This window comes from Apus apus, chromosome 12 (assembly GCF_020740795.1).
Source record: "Apus apus isolate bApuApu2 chromosome 12, bApuApu2.pri.cur, whole genome shotgun sequence".
NCBI lineage: Eukaryota > Metazoa > Chordata > Aves > Apodiformes > Apodidae > Apus > Apus apus.
Genome location: NC_067293.1, coordinates 8,895,499 through 8,915,126, shown reverse-complemented (window position 1 = coordinate 8,915,126; position 19,628 = coordinate 8,895,499). Strand labels below are relative to the sequence as shown.

The 19,628-nt window shown below is 42.5% G+C and overlaps 1 protein-coding gene across 1 annotated transcript; it reads right to left on the bottom strand.

Moving 5' to 3' along the window:
* Positions 1-23: 23 nt before the first annotated feature.
* On the bottom strand, positions 24-16,794 carry SLC25A43 (solute carrier family 25 member 43). Its single transcript, XM_051630057.1, has 5 exons — positions 16,426-16,794; positions 13,290-13,531; positions 12,143-12,315; positions 2,467-2,601; positions 24-1,373 (listed from the first exon to the last, which is right to left on the bottom strand). The coding sequence occupies exons 1-5, from the start codon at positions 16,695-16,697 to the stop codon at positions 1,170-1,172; spliced, it is 1,026 nt and encodes a 341-aa protein (XP_051486017.1). The 5' UTR covers positions 16,698-16,794; the 3' UTR covers positions 24-1,169.
* Between the last annotated feature and the right edge of the window lie 2,834 nt (positions 16,795-19,628).

The window sequence follows — 19,628 nt, the reverse complement described above, 5'->3', positions numbered from 1 at the left end:
CAGAGTAATACACAAGTCCTCAGTTATAATGCCAAGATGATCTTTTATTGCCCAAAAGCTCCCCAGAGTGGTGAGAGGCCTATCAATTGCACTGGCAACAACCTAGTGGTCTTGCAGAATCGTTCGTATCTACAGAAACTATCTGTGGCTGCTGGGTCACAGCACTTAAGTGGAAAAAGAAAAATCACAGGTTGTGTGCAGTGATATTCTGCTGGCAAGTTCTGAGCAGCACAGTTGGCCTGGGTCTGTGCAAAGAAGTTAAAAAGTAGTTTAATATAAAAATAGAGCTTTAACAATACCAAAACATGACAAGGCCTGTGGCTCTGAATTATCTAACACATTTACGAATGGCATTCTTCGGGAAATACTTCAGGTAGAGAACTTCAAGAAAACTGCTTGTCAAAGCCTGAAATAACTAATGTACATGCAGTAACAACATAGGAGAAAGGGGAGAATTATATTCTAGTATGCACTTAAGTTTGCAAGATTGTCATTCCAGTGTATGACAGCTCATTTTGCACATTGCAGTTCTCTCTTAGCAAAAGCACAGTTGCAGCAGCATATTTTATCTTTACACCCAAAATTAATACAAAACATTATTCTCAAGTAAGTCTCAAAAACTGAAGAGTGGATTTTGGAGTGTGACCAAACTGAGCCTAGCTCTGCATCAGCAGAATGCTATCTCCACATAGTACCATTAGAAAAAAGATTTCAGTATAAATTCTTGCATGTTGGATGCATTCTGGTCTGTTCATAATTTTTTGCTGGCTCGGTATCTCAGATTCCTTAAAAAAAAACATTTGAATTTGCTTAATATCTTTGAAGACACAATTTATGCTTTTATCTCAGTTCTCTTGCCTTTCTGCAAGTGGTTTTATCTCAAAATGGCTATTCAGTATTGAAAAGCACCTAGAATACTGTAATTTCAAGTTCCAATCACATAGCTTTTTCAAGCTAGTTGCATCTCTCCTCTTCAGTATATGCTTGCTATTCACATTGTTTATATCCATTCAGTAAATGAGATACAAGACTTACTCATTCCTGGCACTGGTGTTTCAGTACCACAACCACACAATCTGCTGAGATGCTGGTACCTGTAGTTCAGCATGTCCTTCTTACGAAGCTCCTAAAGAAAGGCAGTGTGTGTATCTGCAGCAGACACTCCAATGTCAGTTTTCAAGAGCTGATTTACTTGGCTCAAAATTTGCCCTTGGGAGGAGCTTTAATTCTCTGAGTTCTTGTGGCTGTAAACTCTGGTCCACACCAGGAGTTAGCTTGTAATTTAAAGGAGATTCAATATAACCATTTCTGTACAGACAGACCCGCTTGCAGAATTCAAAGGTGCTAAACATCACACCAAAGTATGGGACAATCTGATTAAAAAAAAAAAAAAAGCAACATATGATTAAAAAGCAGCATTAGACTCACTAGTAGCATTCTTAGCTTAGGCATTTTTTTTAAAAAAGGAAACTTCTAGGACGTCAAATCTGATCTGATCTGCTAATAGAGATGTGCTCATTTATATAAAATCAGAGCCTCACCTCAAAGTAGGCAGACACCTGCAGCTTGCTAAAAGTAGGAGTTCATTATTGGTACCTAATTAATTATAACAATATTGTGAAGAACATGGTCTATGTTAGCCTCTGGATTATCATAACTTATCAAACACCAAAGCAAATCCCAGTACAAAATGTGGGATTTATTCCACATATAGCAGAGTGACCAGACTATTTTCTTCTTTTGCTCCATGTAGAATCAGCACCTCTGGTGCCAAGTGGCTTTACACCAGCCCAGGCAGGGCCAGGCACAGGCAGGCCATCACAATCAATCACCTTGTCACTCAGTTACCAGTCATTGGCTCACCTGTAGTACTCCACGTAGTTAGTCCTCACCACAGCACTATAAAATGTATTTATGTGAACTAAATTACCTTCTGTTTGAGCTATTGTGCTCTATTACACACTTTCAACTCAGCAAGGGCTGTGGTAACCGATAGGCATGCATTAAAGAGCTGGTCGAGAGCACAACTTTTGACTTCTGAGGAAGTGGCTTCTACAAGGACAAACTTTACAGCTTGGTACAACATGTCAAATTACTGGGGCTCAGCTCAGAAGCAGAACTTCTTTAGCTGTCCTAACTGGATCACTTGCAATCCCCCATCCATACCTTAGCTTGTGTGTTAGCAGCACTCCCTTCTGTAAGTACATTCAAATGAAAACTTTAAAGGAAACTTTCAAATGAAAACATGCAGAAGCCAAGCTGACTTTTAGGGAAATATGACCAAACCAAGTTCCAAAGCTGGTTTACAACCTGCTTGAGGTTGCACCCATTTTGTCACAGACTCTGTCATGTATAAGCTGCTAGTCAGTATGGAGGCATGTCATAAGCATTATAACCCCAACTCTCCAATAGTGTGTCTTGATCACTTCCAGACAGTCTTTGCTTGGGCTGAAAGCAAGATCTCACCTTGAGCAGACTGGGTGTGAGCCCACTCCAAAGTCCAAGCACACCCTTGTTCTTCACAGTTTGCCGGAAACAGTCAACCATGCCAGTAAAATGGACATCAACTGCTCCATAGTGGGGAAGCCAAGGACTCTGGGCCTGTTCAGGAGACACCCAGAGGGATTTAGAACAAGCAGAGGAAAACAAAAGAACTAAAGAAAATTATTTTCTCCACTCTGGTCCATAAGGAAGGTTTCAACAGACTGATCTGGATTCCTCCATCAGCCCAAAAGATTCAGCTATTTTGCCTTGAAATACAAACTAAAAAGAGAGGGAATTCTGATACCTATGAAAGAGACCAGCAATTTCACACTGCACTTCCTTTTGTGCCATGTCACTTCTGTAAGTAAATCCCACCCTTGTGACAACAAACCATCCGATCCAGAGCCACATTACACATCAGCCCCACCTCTGCCAGCTGCTCAGCCTGGGAAGAGATAGTTCACAGCACCAGCAGTGAAGCACCTACGAGAGGGAAGCCTGGGGCTGGCCAGATGCCACACGGCCTTCCTGGAGTTCTGATCAAAACCCAAGAGCAGGCTGACTTGACACTGGCTGCTGAGGCTGTGTCCATGCTGCAATGAGAAGGGCAAACTGCACTATAGCTTGAGCAGCACAGCAGAAACAGAAGAACACAGACTTCAGCCCAGGCTGCACCAGCCCACCAGGGGCTGTAGGGGAGCAGTTGGTGCCTGTGTTCCTGTATCTTTGCTACATGGTCAGTTGATCTAGTTTGGTTAAAGTTAGCTTGGAGCTACATTTCCAACTGCAGTACAGTGTCTGTTCACATGGAAGAAGTGTAGTGGGTCATTTTTTAACAGCAAAATCCTGCCCTCATTAATCTCCTACTGTGTTAGGGCAGACAGGATAACCTGACCTTCCATAATCTCAGCCTCACCCATCTGTGCACATGCAGCCATGGTTTTCATCTGAGTGAATCAGGTTTTCACTGAAACATGAGGCAAGTGACACTTCTCAGCCAGGTGTGTGTGGGGACCCCTCAACACAGGTTGGTGACTTGCATACACAAGCTGATCACCACAGGGCAGAAATTTGATAAAAATGGGACTTTGACAGTTAATTGGGTGACTATGGAGATGATTATCCCTTCATTGATCTGAAATACCATGTGGTGTGGCATTTTTCCCCTCCTTGGCCAAACTAACCTATAGCTTCTCAGAGCTGCTAAGCCTCTGACAAGGCTTTCATAAACTGACAAGTGGTGATGACATTTTCTAGATGCCTCAGCTACAGCATTTCAAATACTTGGCAACTTAGATGCTTGCAATGGAAATAGATCAAAACTCATGCTCCAGGTACATATTTGCTAATAAAAAAGTTTTAATGCTGTTGCATCCTCTTGCATTACTGGCAAGCCTGCTAAAATTTCAAAGAGAAAAACTCCACATCACCCCACAAACTAACTGCAGTCTTCTTTATCTACAAAAAATAATTTATCCTTTTTATTCCTTGCTTTTTTGCTCCTTGATTGAAATGCATGTGAAATATTTCTGATGGCAGGTAATGGGTAAAACCATACAGTTTCCTTTGACAGGGCTTTGGGAGATGATTTTGGGAAAGCAGCTGACTGCACTGAAAAAGAAGGCAAGAGGCTTCCACCACACCCATTGTTCTGTTCTGGATCCCCTTTATCATGTCACGGCTTCTTTACCCCAGGTAAGAGTAGGGCTAAGGATTTAATCCATGGTCTTCTACACCTTAAGGAGGAGAGAGCAGAAGCATTTGATTCTCTCTGAACTTTCTCAAAAGTGTACCTGATTTGTGAGAGAGGGATCACATTTGTAGGGAAGAAAGTGTTTCAACTGTTCTGATTGCTCATCCCCTTTGTCTGCGTCAGCCTTGCTACCTCCATGGGGCTAGAGCAGTCATAGGAGAGCTGGATGCAAAACCTGCTGCTTTCTGGACTGTCAGCCAGTTGCCACAAGCTTTTTTGATAAAGGAAGTGTAGACAGCCAGGCAGTGAAGAGGGATAGGATTCTAAAACGCTTCAGGAAAGCAGCAATGCTGTTAACATGGTGATCCCCTCCCTTTTTAAGTTTCTCTGTGGTAGGCAGGGCACGACCTGCCAGAATTAATGCATTGCTCTATATATTGCAAAGGTACATATCACAGGGTTTTGATCACAGTATCCACCCATGCCTACAACACCCAGACAGGCCACCAGAACACTACGGGTTTCAGAAAGATTCTACACACAGTAAACATATCCAGAGACAGTTAAAAAGGACAGGTAAGTCAAAGCCCCAGATTTCTAATTTTCCCCACAGACACAGATCTCTTAAAGAGATTTACTGAAATATTATGCACAGTAACATCACAGTTACAGCCATTTTCAAGATTTCACCCTGTGGGGTGAAGTTTTTCTGCCTTACAGGAGCCCAGATACAGTATTTAAATAACATTTGTCTACAGAGTCTCAGAGTCACCTACTGCCAACACAGCTAAACAAAGTCAAAGTGTATTAATTAAAAAAAAAAAAGTTAGGAAGGTTTTTCATTTGGCACTTTTTAAAATTAATAATAATAAAAAAAGCTGTGCGTTTTGGGTGGTTCTGCATCATCTAGATGTGTACAAGAGTGCAATCATTGCAACCACTGCACTAGAACCAGAAAATGGAAGTCGCCAAACAGATCAAACTAGTTTCTCTACCTTTTGTTTTCTTTTTTTTTTTTTCTTTTTTTTTTTTTTTTTCCCAGAAACCTACAATGACATACAGATCAAACAGCTAATTTCATACCAAAAAGGACTGGGTTTATGACAGAGGTCTTTCACACCATGCACCTCAAAGCAGCTTGACTCCCTTTCTTTTGACACCCCTCGACACCAGGCGCGTTTCACGGAAAATGGAAACCTGTTTATTATGATCATTTTTAAAGACTCCCTTTTCCCCCAGTTACAGCTTCCTCATACTGCAGAAGGCTGAAGATACAGTACAGCTCACTGTGCTGCTGAGTGCCAAGTTGTTAGTCACAGTGGTAGCAGGGCTGAGTTGCTAATCTTTTTACGTCTGGTGGACGATGGGCCCTCTAAATGATTAAAGCACATCAACAGTAGAACTGGGTCCATCTGCTCTCTCACAAACACAGTACTTCAGTATCCAGAGACCACCAAGTCTACTAAATGACTGTGATACATCCCCAGAGTGAGCCGTCTGTTCTGCCTCAACAATCTAAATCCACAAGACAGAGATGTATAAAAATACCCCAACTACCTGCAGTCACATTTTTTATACAAACAAAATATTTAAGTAAGGGTGAATCATCATGACAAAACTAAAATTAATTATTAAAGTTAATTGTTACCTGAAGACATCTCTCCTATTGGGTGCATGATGAGGGGACTGCCAGAACAACAGTTGCATTTTGGGAACTAATCCCACAGGCCTTTATAGAGATTTCTCCTTCCACAACCTCTCCCAGCCCCCCTCCTCCTCCTCACTTCCTCTTACGATTGACATGCACAATTCACCACACCTGCAGTGGGATCTGTGCCCATCAAAAGATCAATCACTTGAATCTTTCAAGGCTCACAGTACCCACATGGGGACCAAGCAGAGACCACCAGGTCAGGAGGTGGCAGACACTGTAATTAAGCCACCTAAGACTGTGCCCAGATTTCAGCAGATACAACATTCCCACTGGCACTTTAGCACATTGTGGTTTGCAACTGTCTGAATTTACACACATCAGAGACTCTTTAGAAATACTTCCCCCTCAGTTTATGTACTTTTTTCCCCTTTCTTCCCTGTTTGTACAGTCTACTGGTACAAAGATTTGCTGTTTGTTTTGACATGCAGTACTTGTTGGCACAGAGCACAAAAGATCAGCTGACAGTGAACAGCTGCCTTAGCTGGTATGCTGTCCTGATGGTAAATATAGTAAAACTGTTTGTTATTTATATATTTTCAACAAATTCAGGTGTCCTACACTTCTAATCAGTATTTAAAAAAAAAAAAAAAAAGCACAGGAAGGCACTTTACAACACTCTTAATCTGGAAGCTAAATTAAGAAGTCTTTGCAGTCTGGGTTAATGAGGACACTTGCAACAGGCAAGTGTAACTGCAGTTCAAAGGAAAGCAAAGGATGAGGATTGCCATTTTCTTTCAAGCTAATGCCACTTGGCCAACATGACCACTATGGTGAACAGAAATTCCACTCAAGTGAAAGGTGAATTCTTGAAAGAGTAGTTCATTCCACTCAAATCAGAAAGAGCTAAAATATAAGTATTAATACTGGGAGGGGAAGGTATGCATCCTCTTAGGCTAATCAACCCTTTGCCTTCAAGAATAGCCTCACCTGGTAGTCATTGTCTTTTCTGTGCCAATGGTTTAGTAATGCTGAGTTACCCCTGGGTAAAGTCCACTGAAGGTACTCAGGCATGTAGGAAAATGACAAGGTGACAAGCTATCAGGAGAGCAATCAGTTCCAGAGCAGCACAGCAGAGCAGCTGACCTCCAGCTTCCTGCACTCTAGGAACATGTTGTCCTTTCCTCTGTAACCTGAACTGGGGCCAAATCATCTCGTCTTTCTGAGATCAATAGCACGGAGTGAACAAAACAGTTTACTGCTGCCTAAGTTACTCTTAGCTTTAGAAACACTACCTCCAGGCCTGTTCCCTGAGGCTTCAGTTTGTTGTAGAATCCCTCCTTTGCTACTAGACCTAAACTTTCCCTGCTTTTAACACCTGCAGAATGATGAAATCTTTGATGGGGAACAGAGAGGTCTTTTTCCTTGAGGCAGTGGAAGCCCCATGTGTGGACACCTTTATAGTTTATTTTATGTATGGTGCAAACACTTAGTTTGGTCCCACACCTCACACTGTGTACAGCAACACTAGTTGCTGCTTCTCCCAATGTCTTTATAGGAACTGAGAAAATCAATGTTTTACAAGATTTATAGAAGACATACTACCATTTGCTTTGTGTGGATGAGGCTGATGCCTGAATCCTAGCAGTGAGGAGAAGGGGAGCATGAGATCACTGGGAGAAGAAAAATAAGAACTCACACTGCAGCCTTCCCCTCAGATGATTTTTAGAGTTATATCTCTACTGTGCACTTGCTTTCACAAAACTTGAAGGAAGTTAATATCTGAAAACTCCACTTCTCTGTCAAGTGTAGTTGAAGTTGGACAGCAGGATCAAAAGCTATGTGGGGCAAGGACAGACAGCTAGCAACCATATAAGCCTTACTTCCACAAGAAATCAGACTAAAAGTAGTAATATTGGTCCTTACTTGCTTCCACACTATGGAATTTGCCATTCTGTCTGGTCAAACGACTCTGCCTCTGAAACTCTTCAAGGTTCAGACTCCTATGCTGCTCACTATTAAAGGGTCTCCCTGCATGAAGTGTCTAAGCACATATGCTTTTGAGACGTCATGTGAACCACATGACCCAAAAACGATTTCTTATTTTTAACCCGGGTCATGACTCCAATAACTTTCATATTCCCAGCTGACAAAAACAGAGATCTCACAAACAGCAGGGACAGCTTGAGAGCTTTCAGAGGCTGCCATGCCAGCACCAGTGACCATCCAGTGACAGAGCACTCTTTGCAAGTTATTCATGTTTCAGCAACGCAGGAGCACTCTCTTCATTTCAGCAAGGAGAAGGTGATTTTTTAATGAACATTCGCCATTTTTTTCAAAGCTTTATTTATAACCCAGGCACTGGGTTCTTGCTAGACTGTCTTTTACCAAGGACGACAGTTAAAATAAATACATAAATAACAGTACTACTTTTAAACAGAGACTTCAGTATCTCCTTTAACTGACTTCAAACTAAAAATGGGCCAACAGGACACAAGATTGCATTTGCTTTAAACAAGCTACCTCACCAAGGCAATGACTGCTTAGTTTTCTCCAGGTTACTAAGAACTCATAGCATCTACATAATTTACACAATTTACGTAATTTCACACTTGCAGAGCATGTTGTGTTCCAATGAACCACCTCCCCCCAAAAAAAACAACACCCCAAACCAGATTTATAGGCAGCCGAAGTCCAACTGCCACTGAAAAAGAGGCCACTTTGTGGTTGATGGGTGGCAAGTCTACACAGAGGGAAGTGCCAAACTTGGGTATTAGGTTTGCAATGACCATATGCATGTTCATAGATTTTTCAGTTCTCCACATAACCTGGGATCTGTGTTATTCTACTAACAATCTTCTGTGTGGCATATATCAGCTCTAAATTAATCTTCCCTTACTGAAGTGACAGAGCTCTTTCCAATAGGCACTTACGAAGGTCACCATAGGCAAAAAAGATTATGTGGGGAAGGAGAAATATATTACCAGTGTTTCCCTTTGACTCAAATTAATTAATAGGCAAGTATTTCTCTGCACTTCAATAAGTCTGCAAAGTGAAACTGCCATACCTGAATATCTCCTGGATACTGGATTTAACAAAGAATGTGGTATTGCAGGAAAAGGAAGGAAAGCAAAGAACAAGAAACAGCAGAAGGATACAAAGATCAGTAGGATTTTGTCCAGAAACTGATACAGTAAGAGTGAGTCAGGAAAGCACTTGATATAAACCATCCCTTTGAACAACCCTCTCCTTCACTAACCCCTTCTACAGATGCACAACAAAAGCAGTATTTCCATGCCGAAACATGCATACAGTACCTCTTAATTCTCTAACATGCCAATCAGGAGCAAAGTGAAAAAAGGAAGACAAAGGAATAAAATTAGGATGAGCACAACAAAGAGAACTAACATACTCAGTAAGACGCACTCATTAATCAACATTTATTTTAAGAAAACCATTCAAGTATATTTAGCAAACATAGTATCTTTGTAAAAAAGGTAAACAAGGTAATTCTAATAACAGAGGGGGAAGAAGCCATGGTTACAGGGTGAATCTGACATCATAAGTCATCACTAAAACACAAAGAATTGTTCAGTGACATTCAGCTCCTACTCCCACAGATGTCAGTGACAGAAGCTGCTGACATCAGAAGTGTAGGATTCACATATGTAAAATGAGAAAGGATGAAACAAAATTATTACAACTGAGATTAAAAATAACACTTTTTCCTTTTCTAGTCTGTGCAAACAATTCAGGCTCTGTCTAGATGAGGAAATGGATGGAGCTAACTCTTCTGACTGCCTAGTATGTCAGACAAAGATCTGAACTGGATGTTCTGGTCTCAGGCTTGTACTCCCATCTCAGAATCAGAGAAGACAACCTCGTGCCTTAGTTTCTCAGCTTTTGAAGCTCCTGAGACTGCCTTACAGCTCCCTAGTTCCTCCTTTTCTCTGGCAATATACTTCCTTCATCAGTGGGACAGAAGGAAATGGAGAGGAATCTGACCCTGACCTCTGCCGTCTCCTGTGTTCCTCTTCATACACACCACTAGAATTCATAACTTCCAAAGCCAGCATTTCTCTACTCATGCTGCAGAGCACTCAAACCAGGGCTGGGCAGCTGAAGGCTTTGGTACACCCCTCTTTTGCTTTTTATCACCTAGAAAGGTGAATCACTGAATGGAGGTTGATCAGAATAAGGTGTCTGAAAAAAACTGTGGTCAGAAGTACTTGCTATGAAGCTCTGTTCTCCCTGTCTTAATTCTCCCCCTTGTAGGTCCCTTTGCACGGTATCTTTTCTGGTGCTGTCCTAGACATGTGTCTCTCCTGACCACCACCCTGCAAACCGAACAGGCCAGCCAAGTAAGCACAAAGCAGACTGGATCCCTGCAAGGCTGGGCCGTACCCTGCTGCTGCCTGTGAAAAACAAACTTCTCAGATGACCTTACACAAGTTCCAGTGAGCTCTTGGTATCAGCTTGGGCGTCTCTTTTCTAGATAAGCCTCCTGACTCACATCATTTTCAAACAAATTATGGGCTTTCACACCTAGGCAGCTACTTCTTCTGAAACACCTTTGCCTTCAGAATAAAATCACTGAACAGTACATGTTTCTCTAAGCTTGGAAAATCACTACTCAGTTGTGGAAAAAAAAACCCTGAGCCCTTTCTCCATCCAAAGTATTTTTAGCATATCTACTTCCTACATATTTAGGCAATAAATCCAGTTTCCTTCTTATTTCTAGAAGTGCCAATCAGACGTCTGAAGCATCCCTTTGGTGAAAGAGTACAGCCTAGTGGCAGGAAAATAAAAGATGGGCCTGTTTCACTGCTCTACTTTTTTGTAAAGACAAAGCTGGACACAGAACTTCGCATCACACCAGCTACTAATGAGAGCTACTTTTGAACTGATTATGGAAACTGAATGTTCAACTAACTGATGTATTGACAGAAAATATTAGAGGGGAAATAGCACAGTAAATGCCTTTATTTTCTTTATTCTTTAGGGTAACAGTATTGCTCTGAGCCTAAGGATATACAGAAAAAGAGAACCTGTAAGGAGTAATTGCTTTTTTTTAGACCCACTGATAGAGCTGAAAAGAAACAATCGAGTTTTCATGATCAGAATCTCTTTCTCATCTGAAATATTTTATGAGACAGCAGATGAAAAGGCTCAGCTTACAGCTTGACTTCTGGACATGTCAGCTACACAGGCTGGCCTAATAAAAAAACATTACTTCTCCTGCTGAGGTCCTCCATTACAAGATGGAGAGAGGCCAGTGAAGGCTTCTGTGCCACTGGATCTGAGCCCTGTCTGAGAAAGGGAACCTGGGGAATAGGAGAGGGAAATTCACAGTTTCACTGACCTTTTGGTAGCTTGTGACTTAACAACCACACAATCACTTGAGGAGGAGGAAGGGGATCACACTAAATAACTGAATGCTAAATGCTGCCACCCCAAACAACTACTTTTTTTTATAAGAACACAAAAGCTTCCCATGGACTGGGTTGAAGGAACAAACTCTCATGTCACAGCCAGAGAGCCACCAGACAATGACAGTTACTCACTGTCACTCTGCTAATGAAGTTCTAATGAAAAGTCAACATTACCAATTGAATTGTGTCAGTGGGATGGAAACTGTGGGGAGATGTTTGTCTTATTTTGTTTTTTAAAATTATTATTACTAAACTTTCAGAAGAAAGGATCAGCAAGTTAATATAAAAATTGTACAGTAACTTGATATAGTAAGTTTTATGTTGCTGATGCTCCAGGAAAGCAGCAGCACCAGCAACTGGTAAGCCACCTGTCAACCAGAGGCGTCTGAGATAAGAATGAGGATAGTCTTGACTCTTCAGGCTTAATACCTGCTGTGCATGTTTCATGTGGTTGCCAGTATGTAGGTCAGGCATAAATGACAGACACACAGGCTCTAAAAATGATACAGATCTCATTCCTCCTGCCTACCACCAAAGGGACTGAATGCCTGTATTTGACAGGAGGTTTGCCAATTCTGAACTGTGAGCATTGGATGGAATTGCTATAAAAAAGTAAAGAAATAATGCCAGAGTCTGAGAGTATACCTATATCCCATAACAGTACTTGAACTCACCTTTAAAGTGTGACAACATGCTTGTAACAGTAATTTTCAGATTAAACCAAACAAACAAAAATCCCCAAAATATCAACCAACCTAAACCAAAGCCTCCCTAGTTTACTGGTAAGAGAAACAAAGTGGCACTCATCATCTCGCTAGTCTTGTCCCAAGCTCCTGCAACAAGCACCTATAACAAGGGACTAGTAACACCAATAGTCAGTACCTGCATCTTCCTCTTGACAGTCTCAAAGGGGAAAGAAAGTGTCTGTGCCACAGCAGCAGCCACACAGCCATTTATGAAGTTCTGAAGAGGAGTAAAATGAACTATGGGTTTTTGCCAGATTTTGTCCAGATTGATGTAAACAAAGAATGAGCCTGCAGAAAATGGGACAGCACCTAGAAAGCAAACCAGATAGAGGATCCTATCAGCACATTGTAAACTAAAAAGCGATGCTCATCACATAACCTAGAAAGATGGAATGAGCTCCTGCCAGTTTACACCTTGCATTGCTCAAACCAGATCATTATTTTGAAGAACTTTGCTTATATTGTAGCATCAAGATGTGGTGATAAGGGCATACATGTACATATTAAAATGTGCATCTTGTCAGAAGTAACTGCTTTAGTTTCATGACAGGTCAGCTCTTCCTCCAGGTTCTCTTTTGTGACAAGCTCTTTCTTCAGTCCAGCACCACCCCAGCAGTAGTACAGGTAAACAGAGCTGTCTCTTCAGTCAAGCTGATAAGGGATATTTCTGTCCTCTTTGCTTGCTTTATGCTCTTGTCAATTTTATAGTGGGATTATAAATTATTATTATTATTATTATTATTATTATTATTATTATTATTATCCATTTTTATAATGTCATATTGTGAAATAATGGACTCAAAGTTAAATGACATTTTTAAAAGCTATGGAGAGTAAGTACATAATTAAAAGGTAATTTCATAAAAAGAGAGAATATCACTCATCATTTTTCACATCAGTGAGCTATTACTGCTCACAGTTTTCACTGAACAGCTAGGCAGACACCCTCACATAGATAGGAATTAGGAACACTGTGTGAATATATACGTATTTTTTAAAGAGTCAAATGGTGGAAATCTTGCATCCAAGCACAACTAGATCATCTATAAAAGGAAGAGAGTATTTAGTTGAACACTTAACCATACATAAAAATGCTACCCACTTGGTTGTAATTTGAAGCAATAAAGCAGCAGCAGAGGTTATCAGGACTGTCACGCCTTGTAAATCTACATACTCTCTACAGAACAACTTGCTATTTGCTTTTGAAATCAAGTGGCCAAATGCACTACGTAGCTGCAATAAACAATGTGCAATGAGGTGATTTTCCCCCATTATTATTTTACCTAATATGGCTGGTGAAACGCCACGATAGAGTGCAAGGAGTCCTTCTTGATGATAAATTTTGTAAAAAGCATGAAGAATTCCTTTGTAAGATGGTTCCAGTCGGTTCTGCACAATGAGCCGTGTTTTAATTACATCAGTGGGGTAAGTCACAATGGTTGCAACCATGCCAGCCAGACTTCCTGCCATGATGGCTCTCCAGTGGGAAATATGACCCAACTCGTCCGTGAAAAGTATAACAAGTCTAAAGTAAATGCATAAAAGAAGTACTATTAATGACAGTATGAACAAAACACACGAAAAACGAAGGCAGATTATTCCCAGTGTAACTGTTCTTCTGCCCACAAGCCCCTTCAGCTGCAGCAGTTGAAATTTTGACATGTATTTCAAGACCTTATATACAACACCTCACAAGCAGCAGAAAGCTCTGTTCAACAGAACATGTGAATGGGAAAGCATAAGCAGAGTCCAAAAATATGCCAAGGAGCTCAAAGAGATTTTAGGTAAATCCACTTTGCATGGAAGTGCAGAAATGCAAAAGTTACCATTAACAAGTAAGTCAGGGACCAGGACATATAATTCTGCAAACAGAATTTGCTTTGATTTTAGTGTTACTGAGCTAAAATACTAATTGTTCAAATAATACACTTTTTTGCCTGAGACTCTGAATGTAATTTTTGACTGCAGAATCCTCATTTGTATTTCTACCTGAAGGATGAAAGATACGACTTAAAATGTATCTGCAAGTAATTCTCTGATCACCACTCATCAGCCAGAGACATTGGTCAACCCCTCCCAGTCAAAGTTATCATGCAAGAACAAACACATAGATACATAACCCTAGGCCTTCTGAGAACAACTGAACTCTCCTCTGTTACTTCTGTTGGGATAGAAAGGTCCACGGAAATACTTCTCTTCTGTCCAGGCACTATTATGCTTAGAAGATTGTCTAGAATTTGAAATGTTGAGGTTGAATTAGAGAATTTTAAAGGCTAACCTACAATTCATGCATTTGTGTTGCAGAGGAGGACTTTATGTGCACAGGTTCTCTTACATCAGGCAGAAGTGAAAGGAGCAAGAAAACAAGTAAAAAGACTTGAAAGGAGAATCTTAACTGGAAGCAACGAAACTTCCTATTTTACTTTGGAAGGTTTAGGTAAACTGCCTAAACAACACAGTTACATTTAAACTACACGTCCAGAAGAAAATTTTCAAATTTTTACAAGTCACTGCTTGCTCAGTTGATGTTTTCTCAAATGAGTGTTCATGTTGTGCTGCATGACAGATCCCTGCATCTACTTGTTTCATGCCCTGGAGAGAGCTCAGAGCAGAAAGACTAGCCAAGCAGAAGTGAAAGAGCACAAACTTTTTTCCCTGTCTTGTACAGCCCCTATAGCAACAGAGCCTGATTTTCCTGTGTGTGCACAACTGCCTGGGGAGGGTGGTGGGGTGTCTCTAGGTACTACCCAGGAAAAATTTATGCCAAGGAAAGAGAGGGTCTGAGCACAGCGACCACAGACTCAGTGCAGAGTCAGCTGAAACCCCTGTTTCCCAGCCAGCTCCCACCATGCTGGGGGGGCCACTGACTCCCCAACCCTGGTCCTTCTGCAATTATACTTAAGTTACCATGTAACATTTATCTTTTTGTGTTTCTTGCCTTTATACACACACTTCCCCCCCCCCCCCCTAGAAAATACATTTTTAAATCCCCAAATAATGTATCAAGAAGTACGGACAGGAAGCTTTTTTTTACTATCCTGGTACTGTACTTCCACTTGCAATTCAAAATAACAGCCTGTGCAAACTAGAGACAAACCACAGCCTTGCAAAGGGAATACACTGTTCCCAGCCGAGCAAACAATGAAGTTGTTTTGCTCAAAACCTACTGGCTTATTCTGCTGCAACACAGTGACTCTTCTTGGAACTTTTCAATTATATTTAAATAATTGCTTCTGCTTTCCCACTGCCATTACCTCTCCCCTTTTCTGACCACTGGCTGCATTACAAGCAGAAGGACACAACAAAGCTGGCCAGTCCCAGGGTCGCTCCATCTATAATTTCCTGAAGGGCACAGGCAGAGCTGGGAGGATGACTCTTGCTCAGCCAGATGATGAATGATGAAAACAAAGCCCAGCAGTCTGCGCAGCGTCAGACCAGGCTGCAGCGAGCTGGATTGGCCAGCACGGGCTGAGCCCATGCCTCTCCCCACCCAGCACAGCCCTCGAACTGGAATAACCCATTGCCCAGCTGGGCGGAAATGTCAAGTGCCTATCAGACACACAGCTGATGTGAAGGGGAAAAAGAAGGAAATAAGAAGGAAAAAAAAAAAAGAAAAAAGGGAGAAACCCAGCCCTCAGAGTGGCAAAACATGCTGGTGTGTGCCAACAGCCAGGCACTCCCTTCAACGGCTACAGGACGCTGGCAGCAAAAGGGAATCCTAGGCAAGAGCGCTGGTTGGCAGAGCTCGGTAACGCTCCGTGTTGATCCTGCTCCAGCACTTCCAGTGTTTACCGTGATTTAATATCTGTATTATCGAAAAAAAGATCTTAAAACAAATAATATCACCTATTGACTTTAGAACCGATCAAATTTGCATAACTGCTGCATGATAGGGTAAAAGATCTGAAGCTTGATTTTGCTATTTTCCTTTATACAGCCAATATAAATACCTGAAAACATACAAATGACTAAAATTGGTGGCAAAAAACAGATGCCACGGCCACATTTGTAGCTAGCACCGTAACTTCATTTCTAAAGGAATCCCTCTGAGCAGAAGAGACTTAATAGACGATCAACCCTTCATCGTTTGAAAAACACCCATGACTGCACAGGCAGCGGCTGGCACACCGCCAAGCCCTGACAGCTGCTGCACGCCCTGGGAATTAAACAGCCCAAGTTAATTAGTTTGCTGAATAGGGGGGTTAGTTCACTCAAGAGGGGTCGATGTCTCTGGGGAGAGGGGACACGCAGCCCTCCGGACTGAGCTCTCCGCTGCCCATCCCCTCCTCTCCGAACAGAGACCCCGCCGAGCCCCTCCCGGAGCCCCTCCCGCTCCCGGAGCCCCTCCCGCTCCCGCTCCCGGAGCCCCTCCCGCTCCCGCTCCCGGAGCCCCTCCCGCTCCCGCTCCCGCTCCCTTACCGGCGGGAGGCCGCGAGCTGCAGCGCGCTGTAGGGGCAGAGCCGCAGGCAGGCGGTCAGGTTCCCCTTCCAGAGGGCCCGCAGGCCCTCGGCGCGGCAGAGGCGGTGCGGGGCGCCGCGCAGCCCCCGCCGGCAGTGCCAGGTGCCCACCTGCGCCAGCACCGTCAGCAGCTCCAGCGGCGCCGTCAGGCTGAGGCTCAGCGCGCCCGCCAGCCCGGCGCAGCCCAGCCGCTGCAGCGCGGTCACCCGCCCGTCCCGCCGCCAGCTGCCCATGGCCCGGCCGGCACAGCCGCCCGCACCGGACGGGCCCGGCCCGCACCGGCGGCACCGCAGCCGCTCGCAGCGCCGGGCCCGGCCGGGCGTGGCCAGCGCGGGGGGCGGTGCCGGCGGAGGGGCGGGGAGGCCGGGCCCGTCCGGCCAGCGCGTTCCTGGCGCTGAAAAACCCGCCAGGCCTCTCAGAGGCGTGGGCTGGGTGGGTTCGGGGCGCTGCCCCTGGTCTGTCACACTAAACCTGTTTCCACCGTGATCAAACGCATCCGCCGGTTACCATCTACTTCCTGCACGGCGGGCCAAAAATCACGGCTTCCTAAACAGCGAGTTCTGGTTCCGAAGGCCTGTTCTGGGTCGATGTTGAAAGCGAGGAACTGAGTCAACATCGTTAATGAGATTTAGGAGGTCAATTAGCTCAGGCTTTGCTGATGTGCCACTAGAGAAAACGGGAAAAAGGCGAGGGGAGGGGAGAGCAGGTGGAAAGGAGGTACAGGCAGTGACCAGGAGCTATGGAGAGAGGAGGTAACAGCTGGGAAGAGGGCAAGAGCAGGGATTTGGTCCAAAACAGGATGTCTGCTCTGCTTCTTCTAATTAAAACAACAGAAAACCGTAGCAGACAAAAAGCAAACAAAAAAACCCCAAACAAAAAAACCCCAAATGGAAACCTTACTTCATGGCGTGTCCAACAGAACAAGGTAAGAAGATGCCCCTTATTCCATCTTTGGCCAGAACGCCCTGCTGCTGATCCAATAAAGTATTTCCAAATCAATAAGAGAGGAAAAAGACATCTCTCTAGTTGCCAGGAACTCACCTACTTATGGTGTTGCATTTCCTTGGTGGGGAGAAAGTGTTTAATCAACTATTTAAAGGAAACATTGGAAACATGAATAAATAGGTTTAAACTTGCCATACATTAATACTGCTTGGAGATGGAAGGGTGATGGTTCCTCTAGGGGTTTGCCTTTCTTGCTCATCTGCACAAGACGAACTTCAGCTTAAGGTTCTTCCTGAACACAGGTTTTTTTCATCCAGTCTTCCCATTTCCATTACTCATTTTTGGTAGTTTTTACATACTTGTTCTGGCTGGTAAAATTAATCAACAGATGACCTCAGCTTTCCACAGCACAGTCTAATCCATAGGGAAGGTGGTGGTTGGTGTTTTTCTGTTGTTATTTTTTCTCCTGTGTAAAAGGACCTGCCAAAATAAAACTAGTGAATAATAAACAAATAAATAGATGGATGTCACTGGCAAGATTACTAAAGATTATTAAAAATCAATACTTTAAATTGCACTTTCTTTTCACCATTTCTGGTTTATACTGGTTTTGTCCTACTTAGTTTCCTGAACCTCACAAGCTATCACTGCAAAAACAACCACAGCAAGTGAATCTTCTGAAGGAATGGGTTTTCTTTTTTCTCTTTCATTGATCATACAAAAATACCTTTTTTTATTACAGTTGGAGACTGAATTTCATGGAACACACATTTTATGCAGTCAAGTCCTGTGTAAGAGCTATTCTGAACATGATTTTTGTTTCCTAGAAGATTATAGTGTATGTCTTTAAACTTTGTCTTGCATAGTTTTAGCTAATAAAGAAAAATGTACACTGTCTTTAAAGTAGCTAGTAGGTAATTCTTTACTAATTCCTACATTAACATCATCCTGCATTACTCTATACCTTGAAATCAATCATGCCACCTTTGAAATTTGCCTCAGACACCCTTGCAGGGGAAACATCAAGTTCTGGACTGTTTTTTTGTAGTGTTGGTTTGCTTGACTCTGCAAATAGTTTGGTCACTATCAATGAGTTGCTTCAGGATAATACAGTTGTGGCTAACTTCAGAATCGGGCACAGCACTGAAATCTGTCACACATTGGTTTTATTAGTAAAGGTGATGTTGGACCTTCCTGTAATTTCCTAAATTAAGCTCCATTCTACTCAAGCACGTCAGTACCTAAGAATAATACGCTTAAAGTCTCACAAGAAACATCTGAGATCAGGGAGAATGAACAAAGATGTCAAAGAACCTACTTTTCTGCCTGTGCCATCTCCATACATGAGTTAGAAAAAGCTTTAAATTTAGTCCTGCTTTGAGGTGTTCAATTGCCACTGCTTTCCAGGACATTTGTGGGAGACTCCAAGAGCACAACACCCTCTTGGTTAATTCCTTCCTCGGTGGTGGGAGGAGAAGACACTCCAGCAAGCAGTTGGGTCGTCCCCTATGAGTGACACTGAAAATTAGCAAATCTGGCTGTGATAACCCAGGACATCTGTGACCGAGACAGAAATAGAACCTCATGCTCCCACTCCTGTGACTGAATCACAAGCCTGCCTTTCTGCACTGAGCAACTCACAGTGCCAGCAGACTTTAGAAAAAGGAAGCAATCAAGAGACTTCCTCAACCTCTGTGGCTATGACACAAAGCTCACACTAGAATCAATACCATTGATATGCATTCTAAGTGTAGCTCAGGTATGTTGTAAAACAGAACTATATTTAAAAGGATTCTGTGTTCTGGAATTTCTGTATAAATTATTGCATCTCCTCTGGCTAGACAGCTTATGTTTCAGAACAGTATTTCTCCTTACAGCCAAAACTTGTGTGTTGGACTAAGAATGTTTTGTTTTGTTTGTTTGTTTCTTTTTTTTTTTTTTTAATAGCCTCTAAACAAATTCACCCCCTTATATACAAAGTATTTCTGAGGTAACCTTGTTGTAGATGACACCCATCATCACACAGGCTGTTTAGAAAGTCCTGACAAGGAAGTTAAACATGTTAAAAACAAAACAAAACACCACCAGGTGTTTTAATATATATATTTTTAATATTACCTTAAATAAATATAAGTTCAACAAGCTTTCTGTGCAGCCAGCCAGAGGATGGCAGTATTCAACCCATCATTCGGTTGCTTCTGGCTAGAAAGTGACTGTGT

Coding starts and splice junctions, on each gene's coding strand:
- SLC25A43 (XM_051630057.1), bottom strand. CDS start 16,697: ATGGGCAGCTGGCGGCGGGACGGGCGGGTGACCGCGCTGCAGCGGCTG. Junction 12,316..13,289: donor CGTTTCACCAGCCATATTAG/GTAAAATAATAA, acceptor TTTGCTTTCTAG/GTGCTGTCCCATTTTCTGCA. Junction 1,374..2,466: donor TCACACCCAGTCTGCTCAAG/GTGAGATCTTGC, acceptor TTTTTTAATCAG/ATTGTCCCATACTTTGGTGT.